Source organism: Manacus vitellinus, unplaced genomic scaffold (genome assembly GCF_001715985.3).
Source record: "Manacus vitellinus isolate BGI_N305 unplaced genomic scaffold, ASM171598v3 scaffold_6_pilon, whole genome shotgun sequence".
Classification (NCBI taxonomy): Eukaryota; Metazoa; Chordata; class Aves; order Passeriformes; family Pipridae; genus Manacus; species Manacus vitellinus.
In genome coordinates, this window is record NW_021940750.1 from 3,107,452 (window position 1) to 3,124,682 (window position 17,231).

At 47.1% G+C, this 17,231-nt stretch overlaps 2 protein-coding genes across 4 annotated transcripts in view; one reads left to right on the forward strand and one right to left on the reverse strand.

Moving 5' to 3' along the window:
- The first annotated feature begins 1,110 nt into the window (after nucleotides 1-1,110).
- On the forward strand, nucleotides 1,111-10,395 carry ARFGAP2 (ADP ribosylation factor GTPase activating protein 2). Of its 2 annotated transcripts, XM_018082706.2 has the most exons (17): nucleotides 1,111-1,232; nucleotides 1,471-1,589; nucleotides 2,486-2,558; nucleotides 3,105-3,236; nucleotides 3,327-3,407; nucleotides 4,205-4,307; nucleotides 4,943-4,999; nucleotides 5,561-5,605; nucleotides 6,674-6,726; nucleotides 7,129-7,265; nucleotides 7,792-7,923; nucleotides 8,405-8,533; nucleotides 8,611-8,739; nucleotides 9,107-9,233; nucleotides 9,351-9,441; nucleotides 9,529-9,647; nucleotides 10,074-10,395. In XM_018082706.2, exons 1-17 carry the CDS (start codon nucleotides 1,161-1,163, stop codon nucleotides 10,092-10,094), a joined length of 1,620 nt encoding a protein of 539 aa, XP_017938195.1. In that variant the 5' UTR covers nucleotides 1,111-1,160; the 3' UTR covers nucleotides 10,095-10,395. The 2 variants fall into 2 exon arrangements, with proteins under 2 accessions (XP_017938195.1, XP_017938196.1); XM_018082707.2 differs by lacking the exon at nucleotides 5,561-5,605.
- A 950-nt stretch (nucleotides 10,396-11,345) lies between these two features.
- Nucleotides 11,346-17,231, reverse strand: part of CUNH11orf49 (chromosome unknown C11orf49 homolog) — a 74,078-nt gene continuing 68,192 nt past the window's right edge. For both annotated transcript variants that reach the window (XM_029964162.1, XM_029964163.1), the window contains exons 5-7: nucleotides 16,639-16,748; nucleotides 13,424-13,487; nucleotides 11,346-12,915 (exon numbers count right to left, since the gene is read on the reverse strand). In XM_029964162.1, the coding sequence (XP_029820022.1) occupies nucleotides 12,735-12,915; nucleotides 13,424-13,487; nucleotides 16,639-16,748 (355 nt within the window). In that variant the 3' untranslated portion in view covers nucleotides 11,346-12,734. The remainder of the gene's footprint in view (nucleotides 12,916-13,423; nucleotides 13,488-16,638; nucleotides 16,749-17,231) is intronic.

Consider the following 17,231-nt stretch of genomic DNA (forward strand, 5'->3'; position numbering starts at 1 on the left):
CAAAGCACAACCACATTTTTTCCTGTTTTTCTCATGTTATACCTGAATGGCTTTCTATCCCATACCCTCTTGCTTCCAGGTGGGTAATACATCAGTTAAAGGCCCTGACATGATCTTTGCTCTGAAGTAACAACTTCCCTACCTTGATTATTGCCTCATGCTGCCTTGATTACTGCACGGGATTAGCCAGTGCTGAGAGGTCTCCCCCCTCACTAAATCAGGCTACGAAGGTAGTGAAGGGCCTTGAGAGGAAGCTGTACGAGGAGCAGCTGAGGTCACTTGGTCTGTTCAGCCTGGAGAAGAGGAGACTGAGTAGAGACCTCATTGCAGTTACAACTTCCTCGTGCGGGGAAGAAGCGACACTGATCTCTTCTCTGTGGTGACCAGTGACAGGATCAGAGGGAATCGCCTGGAGTTGTGTTGGGAGGTTTAGGCTGGATATTAGAAAAAGGGTTTTCACCCAGAGTGTGGCTGGTCACTGGAACAAGCTCCCTGAGGAAGTGGTCACAGCACCAAGCCTGACAGAGTCCAAGAAGTGTTTGGACAATACTCTCAGGCACATGGTATGACTCTCGAGGATGGTCCTTTGCAGGACCAGGAGTTGGACTTGAATGATCCTTGTGGGTTCTTTCCAACTCAGGATATTCTGTGATTCTGTGAATCACTTCCAAATCACCACTCACTTGTGCCAGTGTGCCAGACGCGGTGTCCTGAGGTCGGGATGCTGGAGCAGGTGCTGCCTGTAATCGCTGAGCTTTTTCCCCGGTAGAAGCTGACGGGCGGCAGGCACTGCCTCTTTGCTATTCTAAAGGGTCCTTATCTCGGTCCGGGCCCGCAGCGGCCCCAAAAGGACGGGCACGGCCAGAAGGGCTCCCTCAGAAGTGCCGGGTACGGGGCTGCGGGACCGCCGTGAGCATTCAGAGCTGAGGGGGGTCTCGGCGCGCGGAACGTCCCCGCTCGTGTTTAGCCTCCGGCGTGCGAAGGCGATGCCGTGACACCCGAGCAGCAGCGGGCCAGCAGCGGGCCGGCACCCGGGCGGGCGACGGGCTGCTCCGCTCCGGGGCGGGGGCGAGCCGGCCCAGCACAGACCAGTCGCGGCCGCGGCGCCGATTGGGCCCGGCCGGCTCCCGTCCCCGCGGGGGTGTCTGGAAGGAGAGATCATGGCGGCGGAGCCGAGCAAGACGGAGATCCAGACTCTCTTCAAGCGGCTCCGGGCAGCGCCGGCCAACAAGGTAGCGGGGAGCGGCCGGGGGCTGCCGGACCCTCCGTGCCGGCTGCTGCCATTGCGGCCGCGGTCTGCGCTCGGACCGGACCCCAGTGGGCTCCGGGCCGCGCTGCGGCGGCTCTTGGGGCGGCCGGGCAGCGGCTCTCGAGGAGGGCCCGGGGAGAGCTGGGGCCGCCGCGGCTGCGGCGGGTGGCGGAGCGCAGAGCCGCCGCCTCAGCCCGGCTGTCCCTCTGCATTCGCTTTAGTCGTGCTTCGACTGCGGCGCCAAGAACCCGAGCTGGGCCAGCATCACCTACGGAGTCTTCCTGTGCATCGACTGCTCCGGTGTCCACAGGTCCCTGGGCGTGCACCTCAGCTTCATCAGGTGCGTGGGGAGCGGGGGCCCGGCCCGCGGTGCCGCCGGCAGGCCTGGGGCAGCCGTGCCTCCTTGCCGTGGGAACAGGCAGCGACTGGGAGAGGAGCGATCCCTTCGGGTTGTGTGTGGCTCGCTCGCCGGAGGTTCTGGGTCACTCAGCCCTTCCAAAGATGGAGCTTCCAAAGCACCTGAAGTGGACCATCGACATGTTACTTTCGCTAAGCTTGCAGAAATGCTGTCTGGACTTTGACTTGTAGAAGCAGAGAGGGGAGTGTGTGTGCGGTGTGAATCTTGCCAGTAAAACAGCAGTATGGTAGTCTTTCTTGTAATGCTGAACAAGGCAAAAAGAGGAATATTATTTAATCTTTTCTGTATCAACTCAGCGGGAAAGATGGTTTTTGATTTTCAGTTTAGTTCTTTTCGGTACTTATAAAATTTAGCATTTTAAGTAATAGAACTGTGACCTTTACTTGTTCAGAGAAAAGTTGAGTAACTCATATGAGACACACTGTGTCCCCTGACTTTACTTGGATGTTTTCTCAGTTGCTTTGTCATGTGTTTTGGCCTGATCTATCGGACGGGCTGAATATGAGTCTCTACATGTGGGATCTCATGTAGAACAAAAGTTCTTGGCTGTACTTTCCTAGCTCAAGCTCTGCCCTCTAAACAAGCAGTACAAGTGAGAGATCCTTAAAATTTGGATATTATTTGATGTGAAGCTGGGGGTTTTTCCTCACTTTAAAAGTTAAAATTAATTTTTTTACAGGAGCAAGGAAGTTACTAAGATGTTTTTCCCTCTTTGCCTCTGGGATAGTAGTGGGATATCTGACCATTCTAGGTTAAAACTTGCTTTTGCATTTGGTATGCTTGTTCTTCATTAATAGAAATAATTGGTTCTCACACAGGTCCACGGAATTGGATTCTAACTGGAACTGGTTCCAGCTGAGGTGTATGCAAGTGGGCAGCAATGCCAATGCGGTGAGGAGCCTCTGTGGGCATTTTGCTTGGTTTCCCTCTTACTAATCCACACCCTCTGTTTCTTGTACCTTTCCTTTGTGTGGCTTTATCAGTACCAACCTCACCTTTTCTTTTTCTGGATAGCAAACTCTTCTGAAATGTGTAATGAAGGGGGAGGCGTTTGTCAGGTGTGCTTAGAGGTCAGACTGTGATCTTTGCCTGTATTGTTTTCTGATGTGCAGTTCTGTCATTTTCTTGCACCTCATTTAAATGAAGCACAGTCTTTTTAAATGATAGGAGTTAATAACACTCATCAGTTTGAAAGCTCATGCTCAGCATTGTGAATCAGAATCATCCTTCTGTGGAGGAAATAAATGGTTTTCATGAGCCTTTGTGGCCTGGAGTGAGACATCTTGGAGAAAGCTGATCAGTGAATGGTTGGTTCATGCTGTGTTCTCAGTATGTCATCCCCTGTCTCTGGGAAGCTTTCTTTTTCTATCGAGTTTGTCTAATGCATGCTTGAGTACGATCTAGCAGTCAGGAGGCTGAATATTCTTCTCTTTTCAGACTGCTTTCTTCCGCCAGCATGGCTGTACTACCACAGATGCCAATGCTAAATATAACAGCCGAGCTGCCCAGATGTACAGGGAGAAGATCCGGCAGCTGGCAAGTGCTGCCATGGCCAAGTATGGCACTGATGTAAGTCTGAGCAGCTTGGCACTGTTAGATGAGTAGTGCTGGATGCTGAGTCTTGTAGGATACCTTCTTTTTTCCCTCTCCTCTCTTCAGCTGCTTATAGATGGACTGAGTGGAGCCCCTGGGCACTCCCCTGACAAGAGTGATGCTGATTTCTTTACAGAGCACACACAGGTGAGAAGAACTGCCTAAACCAGGCAGCCTTACTAGCTCTCAAATAGCCAGCTGTTCAATCAGGAGCAGTCCCACTTAGTTTGGAAGGACTCTAAATTGTATAATTAATCAGTAGTTACATGGCAGAATTAAGATTCAGTCATCTGTCTTGGACGTAGTCACAGATTTCAACAATCCCTGATGGGGCCTGTAATATCCATGTCTTTTGTTTTTAAGACCATCTTTACCTTCAAACAATACTCAGAGCTACCAGCTACTCCCTGGTAGTGTGTGCTGTGTTAATGCATAGTTTCTTTGTACAGTTTAAGCAAGAACTGGCTATTCCTTTGAACTTCTGGTTAGTCAGCTTTTCAGTGCACAGACCCTGGCAAAATGGATGTGGGCAACTGTCTGCACAGTGCTAGGCAGACTTTCTCGGGTGAATAGAGCAACATGAGAATGGCAAATAGAGACAGTAGGAGCAGAGGTTTAATTTTTTCCAGGAAAACTCATTCACACTTTCTCCTAGATTTAAGCTCATGTCGTTTAACCTGAGAAGTCCTCACAGTAGCCAACTGTCAGATGATGTTGTCATTCCTCTTGGTCTTTCATTCAGCTTAGCTTTCATTTTTTCTTTAACTTTTGTTCCTGGTAAGGGAATGTTGACTTGTTTGTATATTATCTTCAGTGAAGATATAGTCTGGAGTTTAGTTTCCTTTGGCCTAAAATTGAATATGGGTTACCAAACCTGAAGTAAGTTCAGGGTTTTCTGGTTCATTCATCTTCTACAAATCATTGGAATGAGCATCTCCTTGCAGTCTTCCAGTACCTGGGATGTAGCAGATGCCAGCCAGAATCTTGCACAGTCTTCCCCAGAGGTGGAAAAAGCAGCAAAGTCATCAGAAGGCAGTGAAGTGTCAAGTGAGTTCCTTGCTGAATTATTCTTTCCAAAGACATGCTTTCACTTCCAGGAGAATACAGTTCTCTACTGCAGTTGGAAGGGCTGAGCAGTTTGAAGGAATGGAAGCTCTCTGCACTCTGTGATGTTTATTAAATTTGTGGAGACTTAAAAAACATTGCTCTGTTTGGGATCAGTTCTCTGCTTTTCCTGAAACGCACGCAGAACTGTTTTGTGGATTTAGCTGCCCCGTTTTCCTGATTCCAGGCATAACTATTTGTTTAAACACTCTTCTCTATCCCTTGAATTGTGTGGTTCTGAAAATGACACATGAATATAGAGCAGAAAACTGTTTCTAGGCTGAATGACAAGGAAACCAAGAATCTGGAGGCATAGCTGTAATTTGAAACGGCTTTGTATATTTCCCAGTAGAGTGGTTGCTTTCTTTTACTGTGTTAAGAACACTGCAGAGAGAACAATTTGCTCTATGGAGACATAAAGTTGTTGTGCTTGGGAAACTGCATATTTCAAGCTGTAACTTGATTTGTTTGTGGGGGCAGAGGAGCTGGAAGAGATGTAGTGAACCTGTGAACACACTGGGAAAAAAGGTGTTGAGAATCAATCCGCTGAATGTCTTCTTCTGGTTTTGTGCCCACAGATGCCAGCCAAGGCCCATCTATTGACTTGTTGAGCACATCTCCTAAAGCTCCTCTAGGTAAGTAAGACTCTTCACCATCTCTTTGATCAGTCTTGCTCTTATACCTTATGTTCAGTAGTAAGCTCAGTGGAGCTGGAACCAATGAGCCAATTTCCAGAATATCTAAAGAAGCTTATCTTCCTGTGAGCCAGTACTAACTATGTTCCTGAACCCCAAAGCCAAGCTACAGTTTGCTGGAGATTTCCTCCTCCTTCGGGTGATTGAGTTCAAAGCTGTTGCCTTCCCAAAAACATGTTTTTATTTTTTGAGCTTTGGACAGGACTTGGCATGTGCATATCGAGAACCTGGATGACCAAGGCCACATGGCTGTGGTGGTTGGTTTTTTGGTTTGTTTCCCCACAGAACCTTTGGAGACAAATGAATTTTTAGAATTGGAGTAATAGGGATTTGTATCCGATTCTCTCCTGCCATTACTGTCCTGGCTGCACACAAAGCATCTAACTGGAGCTTCTTTCCTTACTGGGAGCATGCTCCTTGCCCACAGTGGGTTCATTCTGGGTGGAAAGCCTGTGTCCTCGAGTGTCTGTTCACTCCCCATGTTTTATGTCTCTTCCTCAGACATGTCCATGTATCTATCAACACAAGGGGCTGCTCCTGCCAGAGGTAACTGGCTAACAGCTGGCCTGCACTGGCTGCTTGTGACAATTCTGCTTGCCCCTTCTGTAATTCTGCCTTCAATTCTAACTTAATTTCCTGTGCCTGGGGGGAGAGAATGATCCAAAGCTTATATGTGTTGTATTGGGATCTAAACCAGCTATTTCACATCTGTAAAGAGACCTTATTGACTTTTTTGTTTAATGTTTTCTAACAGTAAAAATAAAAACAAAAAAACTCAAATCAAATGTTAGGAACAGTGAGTGGAAAACAGTCTGGGATAGCATGAATGTTTTGAATCTTCTTATTTCAAAAACTTATGGCAAGACTAAAAAAGATACAGGAAAGGTTGTCAAGAATGATCTGTGGGCTAACAAAAGTCATGTGGCTGTAGAAAGTAAGGAGACACATGCAGAAGAAAAGCCCAACAAGGGTGATAAAAGATTTCTGAGCTTGGAAAAATGTCTTGGGCAGTCCATCTCTGCTTTGTTCCTACCCTTTTCCCCAGGCATCTGCTGCTTGGCTGGACCTTGTCTGGTTTTACAAGTGTGGTATGCCCTCAGAGTCATAAGTGCAAGGTTTTGGGGAACCTTGTTGCTTTTACAGCTCGCTGCACTTTAGGTCCATTTTGTTGTTGGAATGTTCATGTAAACATGACTTCAGGGTTCTTGCTGCTTTGTCCCTAAGGCATTGGTGAGGCACTGTCCTTCATATGCCTCTGAAGCTGCATTTTCTTGAATTTGTGTATGGAATAAATCTAGTCTTTCTCTAACTACCCTGATCACTACTGGATGGGGTCACCTGCTGCATAACACTCAGAGAAGCTATTCACAGTTCTTAATTCACTTAAAAGTTTCTTCAGCAATGGATATGCTTCTTTAGGCCAACAGCCTGCAATTGTGGAGCTTCTAAGTGCATCTTACTTATCTGGGTGAAGGCACCCAGTCTGATGTAAAGTGCATGGTGTGCCCTGGACACAATAGCAGCTGGACTGTGGTGGATGTTCATGTTGCTGTCTAATTTTGTCTTTTTAAATTAATTCACTTCTGCTTATTTGCTGCTTCCCTCCTCTTGTAGAACTTAAATCCTCCCTCATTGGAAAGAAGAAGCCAGGAGCTGCCAAGAAAGGGGTATGTCTGAGCTCTTGTTTTATGGAGAGGCATGTCTCATATTACTGCTGTCCTTTCCCTGGCCCTTGCTTTCTGCCCTTAACAAAGCTACATACTGAGAGATCTGTTTGGGGAAGGGAGAGCTTAGACAGCTTGTATATTAATGCACAAAAAAATTAGGTTTTGGATCATTACTGGTTATGGTCTGAAGTGTATGTGGCTGAGCTGTTAGTGCTGGCTACTGGTGGGTTAACTCTTGGGTGTTCTTCCATACTGTGTTGCAAGCTCTTTTGGGTCTGTAGGTTGTGACTACACAGGGAGACTGAAGGCCTGATCAGTGCAGCAGGAAGTAGGATTCAGGTTTTCTTCTACAGTGAACAATCTAGGGTGAAGAAATCACAACTTTTTGTTTTGTTTTTCTAGTTGGGAGCAAAAAAAGGTCTTGGAGCCCAGAAAGTAAGCAGCCAGAGCTTCAGTGAGATTGAGCGACAAGCCCAGGTGGCAGAGCAGCTGAGGGAGCAGCAGGCAGTGGAGTCCAGGAAACAAGCCGAGGAGTCCATGTAAGTGCCCTGTTTGGGATGAGTACCTTGCATACGTAAGGCAGAAGTAACATGAGGTTAATGCTGTTCATCGTAGGACCACCTAATGTGAGTACAGAACACACTGCATTATAGGAGGAGCAGTAGCTATAAGCCAGTATGGCCCTTGTAGCAGGGCACAAGTTATACTGACATATTTTATTCAAACTATCATCCTTGGAAGAGTTTAGGGAGCAGATATGCAAGTATTTTGTGTTTCTATTCACCTTTGAACAGGACTAAAAAAGGCAAAGGCTGAACTGGATGGGTCATTCTCGTGGTGGGGAGGGGAAGACAGCTGCTGCAATGCTTACAGTAAGGAAATCATGGTTAGCCAGAAGAAGAGTTGAATCTCAGGGGAGGTGAGATTGGAAAACAAGCAGTAGCTTTTGTGCAAGGATTTTGGCAGAGCTGTTCTGAAAATGGCTGTTTTGATGGGTTACTCCTCCACAGCATGGGCAGCAAGGGAGGGTAATGAGCTGGTACCCACCATACCTCTCTCCTTCAGAGTCGCCTCAATGCGTCTGGCTTATCAGGAACTGCAGCTTGATCGGAAGAAGGAAGAGAAGAAGCTTCAGAATCTTGAAGGGAAGAAGCGTGAACAAGCAGAGAGGCTGGGCATGGGCTTGGTGTCCAGAAGGTACTTGGCTGTGGATGGCATAGGACAGACAGGTGTCTTAAAAGCACCCTGCTCTGGAAAAGTTTCTTGAAGGCAGTAGCTTGCTCTTGTAACAGATAAGGAGATGATTTTATTAAAGAGTTCATTTGCTGGTCTAGATCTAAAAATGCTTCAGGCACCAGAAGGAATGGGCACTTTGTTCAAAGGTTCTAGTTCTCGTCTGAGCTTTTCCACAGATGTGTGGCCTGTCAGTGTCTAGCTCTAGAGCCCTGCTGCTTGACAGATGTCTCCCTGCAGGATCCTTCCTTTAAGAAGGTAGCTCAAGACTTCTGAAGGAGCATAGATAAGTGGTGAAGGGGGCTGACAATCCCAAAGCTCTCCCTCCAGGCTCGTGGCACCTGTCCTGCCTGCCAGAAGGCCAGATTCAGTTTTGAGGCAGACTGGTTGTAGGGGCTGGATGCTGTCAGACCCATCAGCCCTGACTGCCTGTTTGTTGTGCTAGTCCTGTTTCACACTCGGTGATGGCTGAGATGCAAGTAATTGAGCAGGAGACGCCGCTGGGAGCAAAGTCTTCCCGCTCTCAATTGGACTTGTTTGAAGATGGTGGAAGCTTCACATGTGGACCCCCCAAGTAAGACTTGGCTTCGGTGTAGTCTTTGGCTTAATCCTGAATTTTATGTCTGGCCTCAATTAACCTATTTTTGATAGGTACAAATACAGTCCCTTCTCATTTGAAGATGCATTTGGCTCACGATGGGAAACAGACTCTTCATGGGGTATGGACAAAGAGGAGGAACCTGAGGTGACTGTTTCCAGTATTCGGCCAGTTTCAGAGAGGTAATGCTTGCCACTGCTAGTGTACCTTGTGCCCCTTGTGTGTGGGACAAAGGGATAAGTCTGGGAGCTGTGGGAGAGATGCTGCTGTGTTACAGCAGGAGCCTTGTGCTACAAAAGATAACTTGCACATACAAACCCAAGAAAAAGGTCCTTGAGTGAAAGGGCCTTAGGCACTTCTTTCCCTATCATATCCCTAAGTTTGATACAGCCTCTATGGTCATCAAGTGCTGGCTGTCCTGAGGTGGGCAGAGATGCTAGCACTTGAGGATTTCTTGCTTTCCTTTGATCAGATGGGGTCTGAGACAGAAGTCTGATTCTTTACTGTGTTGATGAGCTTAAGCTGACGTGTCTTTTCTTGTTTCCTTAGACCCACCAGTAGGCGGGAGACTGAGAACAGGCCATCCATTGTGGAATCCAATGAAGCTCGGCAGAAGTTTGCAGGGGCTAAAGCTATCTCTTCAGATATGTTTTTTGGGCGGGAGGCAGATGCTGAGGTAGATGTATTCTGCAGTGCTTATGCTGCTACAGCTCTGGCTTTACCTCCTTCTGTTTGCTCAGGCCCTACTTTATTCCCTTCTTTTATAACCTTTTTATTTTGTTTTCTGCTGCAGTACGAAGCCAGATCCCGACTGCAGCAGCTCTCAGGCAGCAGCGCCATCAGCTCTGCAGACCTGTTTGGAGAGGCTGACAATGTACACTCAGGTTTGTTAGCACTCAGTGGTTTGAGGAAGGGGGTCAGGGTGCTCTGGAGCTGAGAAACTCCAGGCTAACTGCTTCTGGTTCTTGCAGGTGGCGTGTCTATTGGAAATGTCCTGCCTGCAGCTGACATTGCACAGTTCAAGCAAGGAGTGAAATCCGTTGCTGGCAAGATGGCTGTCCTAGCCAATGGGGTGATGAACTCCCTCCAGGTGAGGTTACACTATGGCACCTTCAGACAGGCTATTGTCATGGTCAGGGACCTTCACGGTAATCTGGCTTCTACTGGAATTATTGTTGTCTTCTTAAATTATGGGGAAAGTCCCAGGTAGAGACCGGTCTTTTATAGCTGACGACTACAGTACAATAGCTGAGCAATGCCAGGTGGCCAGTGAACTCTACTTGGCCATCTTACTCTCCTGCTGTACAGGACGCCTTGTTATGTAAGATATGCCTTTTCCTCAAATTCCAGGCAGAACTTAAAAAGTTAAGGTCATTTTACCTTCTGCCTTTGCATGGTGTCCTGTCTAGGTAACCACATGCTGCATTGAAATACCAAACACCCCAATTTCTTGTTATTGGTCTCTGGATTTTGCATGAAGGTGTTGTAGCATGGTGTTTTTTTGTTTCCTCCTCAGGATCGTTATGGCTCATATTGATGACCCAGGGACTGCAACTCAAAGGGAAGCAAGCAAGAGGCACTGATGCCACCTTTGTCTGGAGTAAACTCCGCAGGACTGTCTTATTATCTGGGTTGGGTGGGGAGGGGAGAAGGTAACTGGAGGGAGTCAGGACATGGCTGTTCCCAGGATGCTTTCTGAATATCTCTGGATTCCACTCTATTAAAATTCAATGTGCCCTCATACCCACTGCTATCTACTAGCCAGTAGAGACAGGCCTTCTTACAGGGTTAACCTCACTGTTGTAAAAGATATGACAGGAACTCCTGGACTGCCCTCATCAGTGCTCCTGTCCTTCTTGGCCCATACCTTAACTCACCAAGTGACAGAGGAAAGGGGAATGCTATTTTTCTGAACATCATGTGACATGACTTTTTTGTTCTGCTCAGTGCTCCCAATCCACGGTGCTGTGGAGTCCTCTGTATTTGCAGGGTCTGACTTTTGCCATGATATGGTTCTTTTTACTGTCTTCTAAACCAGCATATATAGATGCAGAAGAAAAAAAACTCAAAGCAAAGATTATATTTTTAGCTTCTAACTACATCATCAGCAAGAAAGGCCCAGGTAAAGAAGTAATTTACTGGATCCCTGGTTATTTTGTTGCCCAGGTTTGGATGGAGGTCAAAGTACTGAGCCTCTGACACTACCATGAGATGCAGCAGTGAGTGAGGACTGTCATTTTAGTCCTGTTCAACTTGGTCTCTGCTTCTGACTCTGGTTTTAACAAGAGCATGTTTTTCTCTTCCTTGGACTACGGTGTTGAGGACTAGGTAGTAAAAAAAAGGGTGGGAAAGGGCTAGTTACACACTCTTAATAATAAGAAGAGATGCTGAGGCTGTTCTGAAGCCTTTTCTGTGGGACTGGGAAGAGGCCTGCATGGGCTTCACCTCTCCTGCTCATTGAGGGGCTGTAGTAGCTGCTGGGATGAGGAAGCGTTACTCAGCTGCTCTATGCTGCTGTTTTGCCACCCCGGGCCACTGTGATAGGGCAGGAGGGGGGGAAGGGTCGGGTCTTCCTGTGGCTTTGCCACCTGTGTCCCGGCACGAAGGGGCCAGAGCTCCCAGAGCTCCGGGGAGTGACAGTGTTGCCACAGGGTGAGGGCAGGAGTTCACGGGCACCTGCATGGCCTCAAGTGCTGCCCCAGTGCTCAGTGATGCTTCCCCCAGGCTATGCCCCAGGCAGCACCTAGAGGAGGGGCCAGGGCAGCCCAGAAGACCCAGAAGCAGCAGAGGCCTGACACAGCGTGCTTTATTGCCGGGCTGTCACAGCGCTCACCGAGCTGGGAAAGAACACACAGATCATAAATAATATAACTTATAATAAATAAATAATCTCTCCCACTACCTCCACAGGTGGAGCTGTGGTAAAGACTGAGCAGTAGTTATGGAATTCATCTTAAAGCAGCTCCAGCATGTGTTGAATCCACAGCAGAGGGCTGGTACAAGCTTTGGGTTACCAGCTCCTGGTGGCCCATGTAGCAGCACTTTATGACCAGGAGGAGCAAGGAGGCTCCCAAAGACACATGAGAAACTGAAGTTCCCCAGGAAATAACTAGTCTGTGCAAGCTGGGGCACAGGAGCTGGGCTAGACAAAGTGTTTGGATCTGTGGAAGTCAAACTGCAGAGCTAGTTACCATTAATGCAATGCTACGCTACTTATTTTTGTAGTTGTAAGGGCTACGTGATGCTGCTACAACAATGCCAATATCTACAAAAAACCCCAGTTGGATCTCATTTGAGAACTGCTTCCTTCTCCCTTAGTGCTTCTGCTGACCCAGCCCTAGCAGGTGCTCTATACTTGCAAGCCACACCACCTGTGGCCAAGGAATTTAAAGACTCCCTCTCCTCCAGTCTCTCTGAAACTCACCATTCCAAATGACCTTAATATGCCGTTGGAGGCAGTGGGAGACCTCACAGAATGGAACTCGGCACAGCAGCAGAGCCTGAGAGCACCATGCAGTACTTACTGCAGTCTAGCTTATTTGCTGTATTTGCTTTGGCCAGTCTTGGACACATGGAGGAGAAAGCACAGAGCAGACACAGCTGGCATGGCAATATCTAAGCTTCCCTTTTCTAGGAACTTCAGGAATTTCTCTACTTTTGATCATATGCAGCTGCAGCTTTAGTGGGAATAATTACAGTGGAACACAAGTGCAGAGCTGCTGCTGGCGATTTAACCACTCTGTTGTCTGGGCCAAATCTGAACAGAGCTACACAAACAAAACACTGGCAAGCGGTCTGTGCTAGTGCTCCCACTGCTTCAGTACCTGCTGAACCGTGGGGGAGAGCCCGGTGAGAGCATACCCAGCTGTTTCCAAGTGGCAGCAGAGCTGGCATCTGCTGGCTGGTCTTGCCTGCCAGCAGGGGGAAGCATGACTCTGCAGCTGTAAATGGCTTCTGCGGAGGAGCTATTCTTGCACAAATTGGGAGCTAGGAAAAATGCAAGCTCTTCCTGGGAAAAGATGGGTGAACCTGATACTGGGGACTAGCACAGCCACACGCACACACTGGTGATGTAGACAGAACCCTCCGTCAGAGCAGATGCTCTGGGAAGAGGTACTGTTCCTCCAGTGGGTTCTGGAGAAACCCAAGATGGGAATGGTGCCCACCCTCACAACCTTCAGTTTTCAGAGGAGTCAGTTTCTTCATTGGAGCCTTCACTCTCAGCATCCATTTTCCGCCGATGGTGTAGAGGTTTCCAGGGGGAGTTAATCCTGGGTAAGTTACGGACAGGCACATTAGCTGTGTCCCCGCTGGAGCTGGCAGGACCGGACATGGAAAGCCCTGAAATCTGAGCTACCCTGAAAGAGAAAAGACAAATGCTAGGCAACCTGACTTGTCATCTCCAACCTTTACCACAGCACTTTTGGAGTGAACCTGGGAGGCAGACTTACACTAGCACAGGGATGGAAAGATGTTCACATCACAGAGGGGGAACACCTTGCACTGGTACGTCCCAGACATACTGCGTGAATCTTTTACTGTTTAAATATATCTTCTGATATGAGCCTATGTCCTCCAACACTCCTAGTTTTCACCAGCCAAACAAAATTTCCCTGTTCATTAGACTGCTGCTTCCTCTCGGTCCCACTTGTCCCCTCTGTTTCTGAAGGCTCTTCTAAGGATTTTGTTAGGTGCACCAAAGCACCCCAAAAAAGAAACCCTCCCTGCTCAGGCTGCTTTTTTAGCTCCTCTATTGTTTTATACTAAAGCAGAGGAACAGGGACAGTACTTTATTACACTCTTCCACAGCATGCTTGCTACCTTTAATCTGTTGCTTTACCTCCTAGTTTAGGCAATTCCACTTACAATTTCTCAAGTTCCTGGTCCATGGCAGGGTCCAGAAACAAGTCTCCTTTATCTGGTAAAGCCCCTGGGGAAAGAAAATCGATGAAAGAAAGTATCAGAGCAGATTAAGGGTGTTCATTTTTAATGAAAAGCGTTAAAGTCATAGCAGCATCCCAGCTCTGTCCTGCAAGACAGAGAAGACTTCTCCTTACACCTATTAGAGAAATGGAAACAATATTGAGGATCATAGACAGATAAAGAATGATGATTCATTTTCTGTGCCTTTCACACAAGCTGTAGCTGAGCTCAGACTAAATGGGGGGCAGCGTCAGTAGTCTCACTTCTCACAGCCCTAAGTATTGGCAGCTTTTGTTCATTATACAAAACTAATGACTACTGACTGTCAGGGAGATGGCAGTCTGTCAACTTTAGGCCTTTGCTCATTGCCCTATATAGTCACCAATCCCAGATCCTATCAGAGCCATAGATGTGGTGGTGTCGGTGCCACAGCCTGAAACATGCACTATACCACCCAGGGAGATGTATATTTCTGTGCCACCTGCCTTTCTTGTGGTGCACTGAGGTTGCTTTCCTTGCAATTCAGGAAAGTCAGGCCTGACTCTGGTGCACATTAAGTCTACAGGTGTAAGTGTGGATGAACTGTGCTCTAGCATTGCTTGTCTGGGTGTGAGCAGGAATGGCTGGGCCAGTATTTGGGTACCCCCTGTCAGTACAAGATCAGCATGCTCCTTTTCACATTAGGAACCCTATTCAAGATGAAGGATGTGGTATAGTTCAGGACTAGAACAGCTGGTTGATCATCCTTACCCTTCTCTGAAAGGACACTGGCACCTCAGAAGAGCCCAGAAAGGAAGATGGGGCTCTTAGGAAAACCCTCCTTCCTAATTTTTTAACGAACTCCACCTTGTGTAGGGGTCACGTGAGGGTATGATCAGCCAGCACAGAAATAATAAGAATTGCCTACCAGAGCCTGGACAGTGCCACTGCACACCAGGACCAAAAAAACCCATTTGGTAATCTGTACCAAAAGTGCAGTGAAGAATGCTCTTGTTTTTCAGGAGACCTGGGTGCCACACTCAATACCTTTGGGAAGGGGCTTTGTACTCCCTGTGAGGACACAAATCTGTTTTCTGGCCCTGGCACCTTTCCCTTGAAGGAGCAATGACTGCGTAAAAACTAGAATCAGTTTAGACCAGAACTGACTCTCCCATTTTCTCTAGTTCTTGTCTGCAAATGAACAGGAAAGCCTGGCACCGCAACACAGTGTCAGGAGGTCTAGGCTAGTGTCCCAGCCTCCTTCCTTTCATGGGCTCAATTAAAAGAATAAGCAACTAAAGCTTAACTTGTTTCTGTATTTGCAGAATGCACAGTGAGGTCTCTAGGGCACAAGAAATACTTGGAAGAGTCAGTAAATAGCACTTAGAAAATTCACAAATCAACACAGACATTGGAATTACACTGCAGATTCCAATCTGCCTGGCAAACTCATCAGCACTGCCCCAGCCTGAACAAGCTGTTTTAATCCCTAGCCCTCTTCCTCAAGAGGGGCTACTGGCTTTGTGAGACCAAAGAGAAGGCAGGCAACCTGACCGAAACCTCCTTTGCCTGAAACTGCTTTTGCTGAAGGGCTTTAGAGAGCTTGTGATCCCCTACAGACCAAAGACTATTGAAATCACCCTTCAGGAGAGATTAAAAGACACCAGGAAAAGAATCCTCCTTTCCTTGCCAAAACACTAGCACCTGTCAGACTTGTGGCTGCTGCCCCTCCTCTGAGAGAGGCCTCAGCGGGAGGCTGGCAGAGGGCCAGGGGACGGGCCCACATTAATGGAAACGAAAACCCACACACTTTGTAGATGGCACAATGGAGGCGGTGGGCAGGATATTTTTTTCTTTTCATCTGTTTTCTTTGTGCTCAACTAGAAATGGATTTCTAGGGCAAAGGAAAAGAAAGATTTTGCTTTCTGCCATCCAGGCATCACCTTCCTCCCAGCTTCCTAAGCTTGTTTGCAGAGGGGATTGCAGGGCTGTATTCATCCACTTTTGATATATAATCTCCATGTTGCTGTGTAAGCAGCTCTGCCCCAGAGGACCATTAGCAGCTCAAATAGTTTGCTGTAAGAGGGGGCTCAGCCAGGGAGGGCACACTTTTACCGTACTATGACACACACCTGTGCAAAAGAAGCAGCCCTCAGGCAAAGTACACCTTTCCATTGAGTTTTGTCTTTGTAATATAGGGACTGGCACACATTCAGGCCTAGAAGTAGAGGAAGAGGATACCTACTCAAAGACAGAGAGACTACTCTTGATGGCCAGATGATTTGCTGAGTGCACATGAGTGAAGATGAGTGTTTGGGAACACGCTCAGCCCCCCCCCCGCTCTCTCCATTCAAATGTACCTCCTGGATACAGCCTTGTCAAACACAAAAAGCCATTTCTGTTCCCCTTTGCAAGAGGAGGAAGTAAGCAAGGCATATGGGGGACATATGGAACTGTGAGTCTGAATTGCGTATGCTCCCCTTTGCCAATGCAAAGGGGGCTTTGCACTGCTTCCTTGCTCTGAAGTACCACAACATGAAAACAAGCAGTGAGATGCTGCTTGGTAATCCCTGTGGTTCCCACAACAGTCTAGTACAGATTTCTTTTGCAGTTTGTGTTTTATCATACCACCAGATTTTCAGCAGGATTGCTACTGGCAAGATCACACTGCCTTGAGGGAAGATGGGGACGAGCTGGGAAAGACTGGGTTATAAGCCTTTGAGCCAAGGAGGTCTTCCCTCCTTTTCTTGTAGAGAAGAGCAGCCATTTAAAATCTGTGGAAGCACAAAGGGCTAAAACATAGGATGGGACTTCAGTTCAGTATAGTCGACACCAGCCAGACACCTTACTTGTCTCCTGACTAACTCTGCCCAACTTTTACAGCCAAATATGTTAAAACAACAGTTCTGCTAAAATTATCAGTTATTCAAGAGGCAAAACATTACTATCTTAGGGCAACATTTCATATCTAATTTTATCCTTGAAGAAGCTCCACAGCTTCAAGTAGACAGTAAGGCACAGTGTTAGGTTTTTAAAGTTAATCCATCAACAAAACGATGAAAAACTTTCCTTTGCTCTCTTCCTGACAGTGTAAAATGTGAGGCATAATTACAGAGGAAATTCCACAGAAATGCAGAATGACTGAAAATCTAGAGCTGAATCACTCATGGGAGTCTTACCTAGGGCTCGATTGATCCCCTGATCCTTTGCAAGTGCCACAAGGAATCCATAGAAGGTCATTCTCTGTGCATTACTCAACATTTCCTTCAGAAGAGCACAAGGTGGACAGCTAGGAAAAGAGAGACAAAGAGGTCATCTTGTCTTTTAAATTATAATCTTTTTTTTTTCTAAGACTCAGCTCAAACTGGAGAAATAAACCCTTTTACCTGTTTTAACACTGTCAAGTTTCCTTGACTCAGTTTAAAACAAATAGGCACCAGCTTGCTTATTGAGCTTTGCATGTGCTCCCTGTTTGCTAAGCAAGATCTTTGAGTACATCCCTAGGAGCAGTCTTACCTGTCTCCATTCCAAGGACAGGGAGAAAAACCTAGATTCACTCAGAGGCACACATATCCCAACTCTTAGCATGTTCTTTCAAAAATCATCTGGGAAATACTTTCTTTTAGAAGTCAATAAACTTTCTCAGAATCATAGAAGTGTTAAGGTTGGAAAAGACTTCTAAGATCACCGAGTGGCACAGTTAACCCAGCACCACCATGTTCACCACTAAACCATGTCCCTAACTGCCACATCTAAACATTTTTTGAATGCT

What these genes read in the sequence shown, in the direction of transcription:
- ARFGAP2 (XM_018082706.2), top strand. Translation starts at nt 1,161, where the DNA reads ATGGCGGCGGAGCCGAGCAAGACGGAGATCCAGACTCTCTTCAAGCGG. An exon ending in CAGGAGCTGCCAAGAAAGGG is followed by an intron (nt 6,727 to 7,128) that starts GTATGTCTGAGC and finishes TTGTTTTTCTAG; the next exon opens with TTGGGAGCAAAAAAAGGTCT. An exon ending in AAACAAGCCGAGGAGTCCAT is followed by an intron (nt 7,266 to 7,791) that starts GTAAGTGCCCTG and finishes TCTCTCCTTCAG; the next exon opens with AGTCGCCTCAATGCGTCTGG.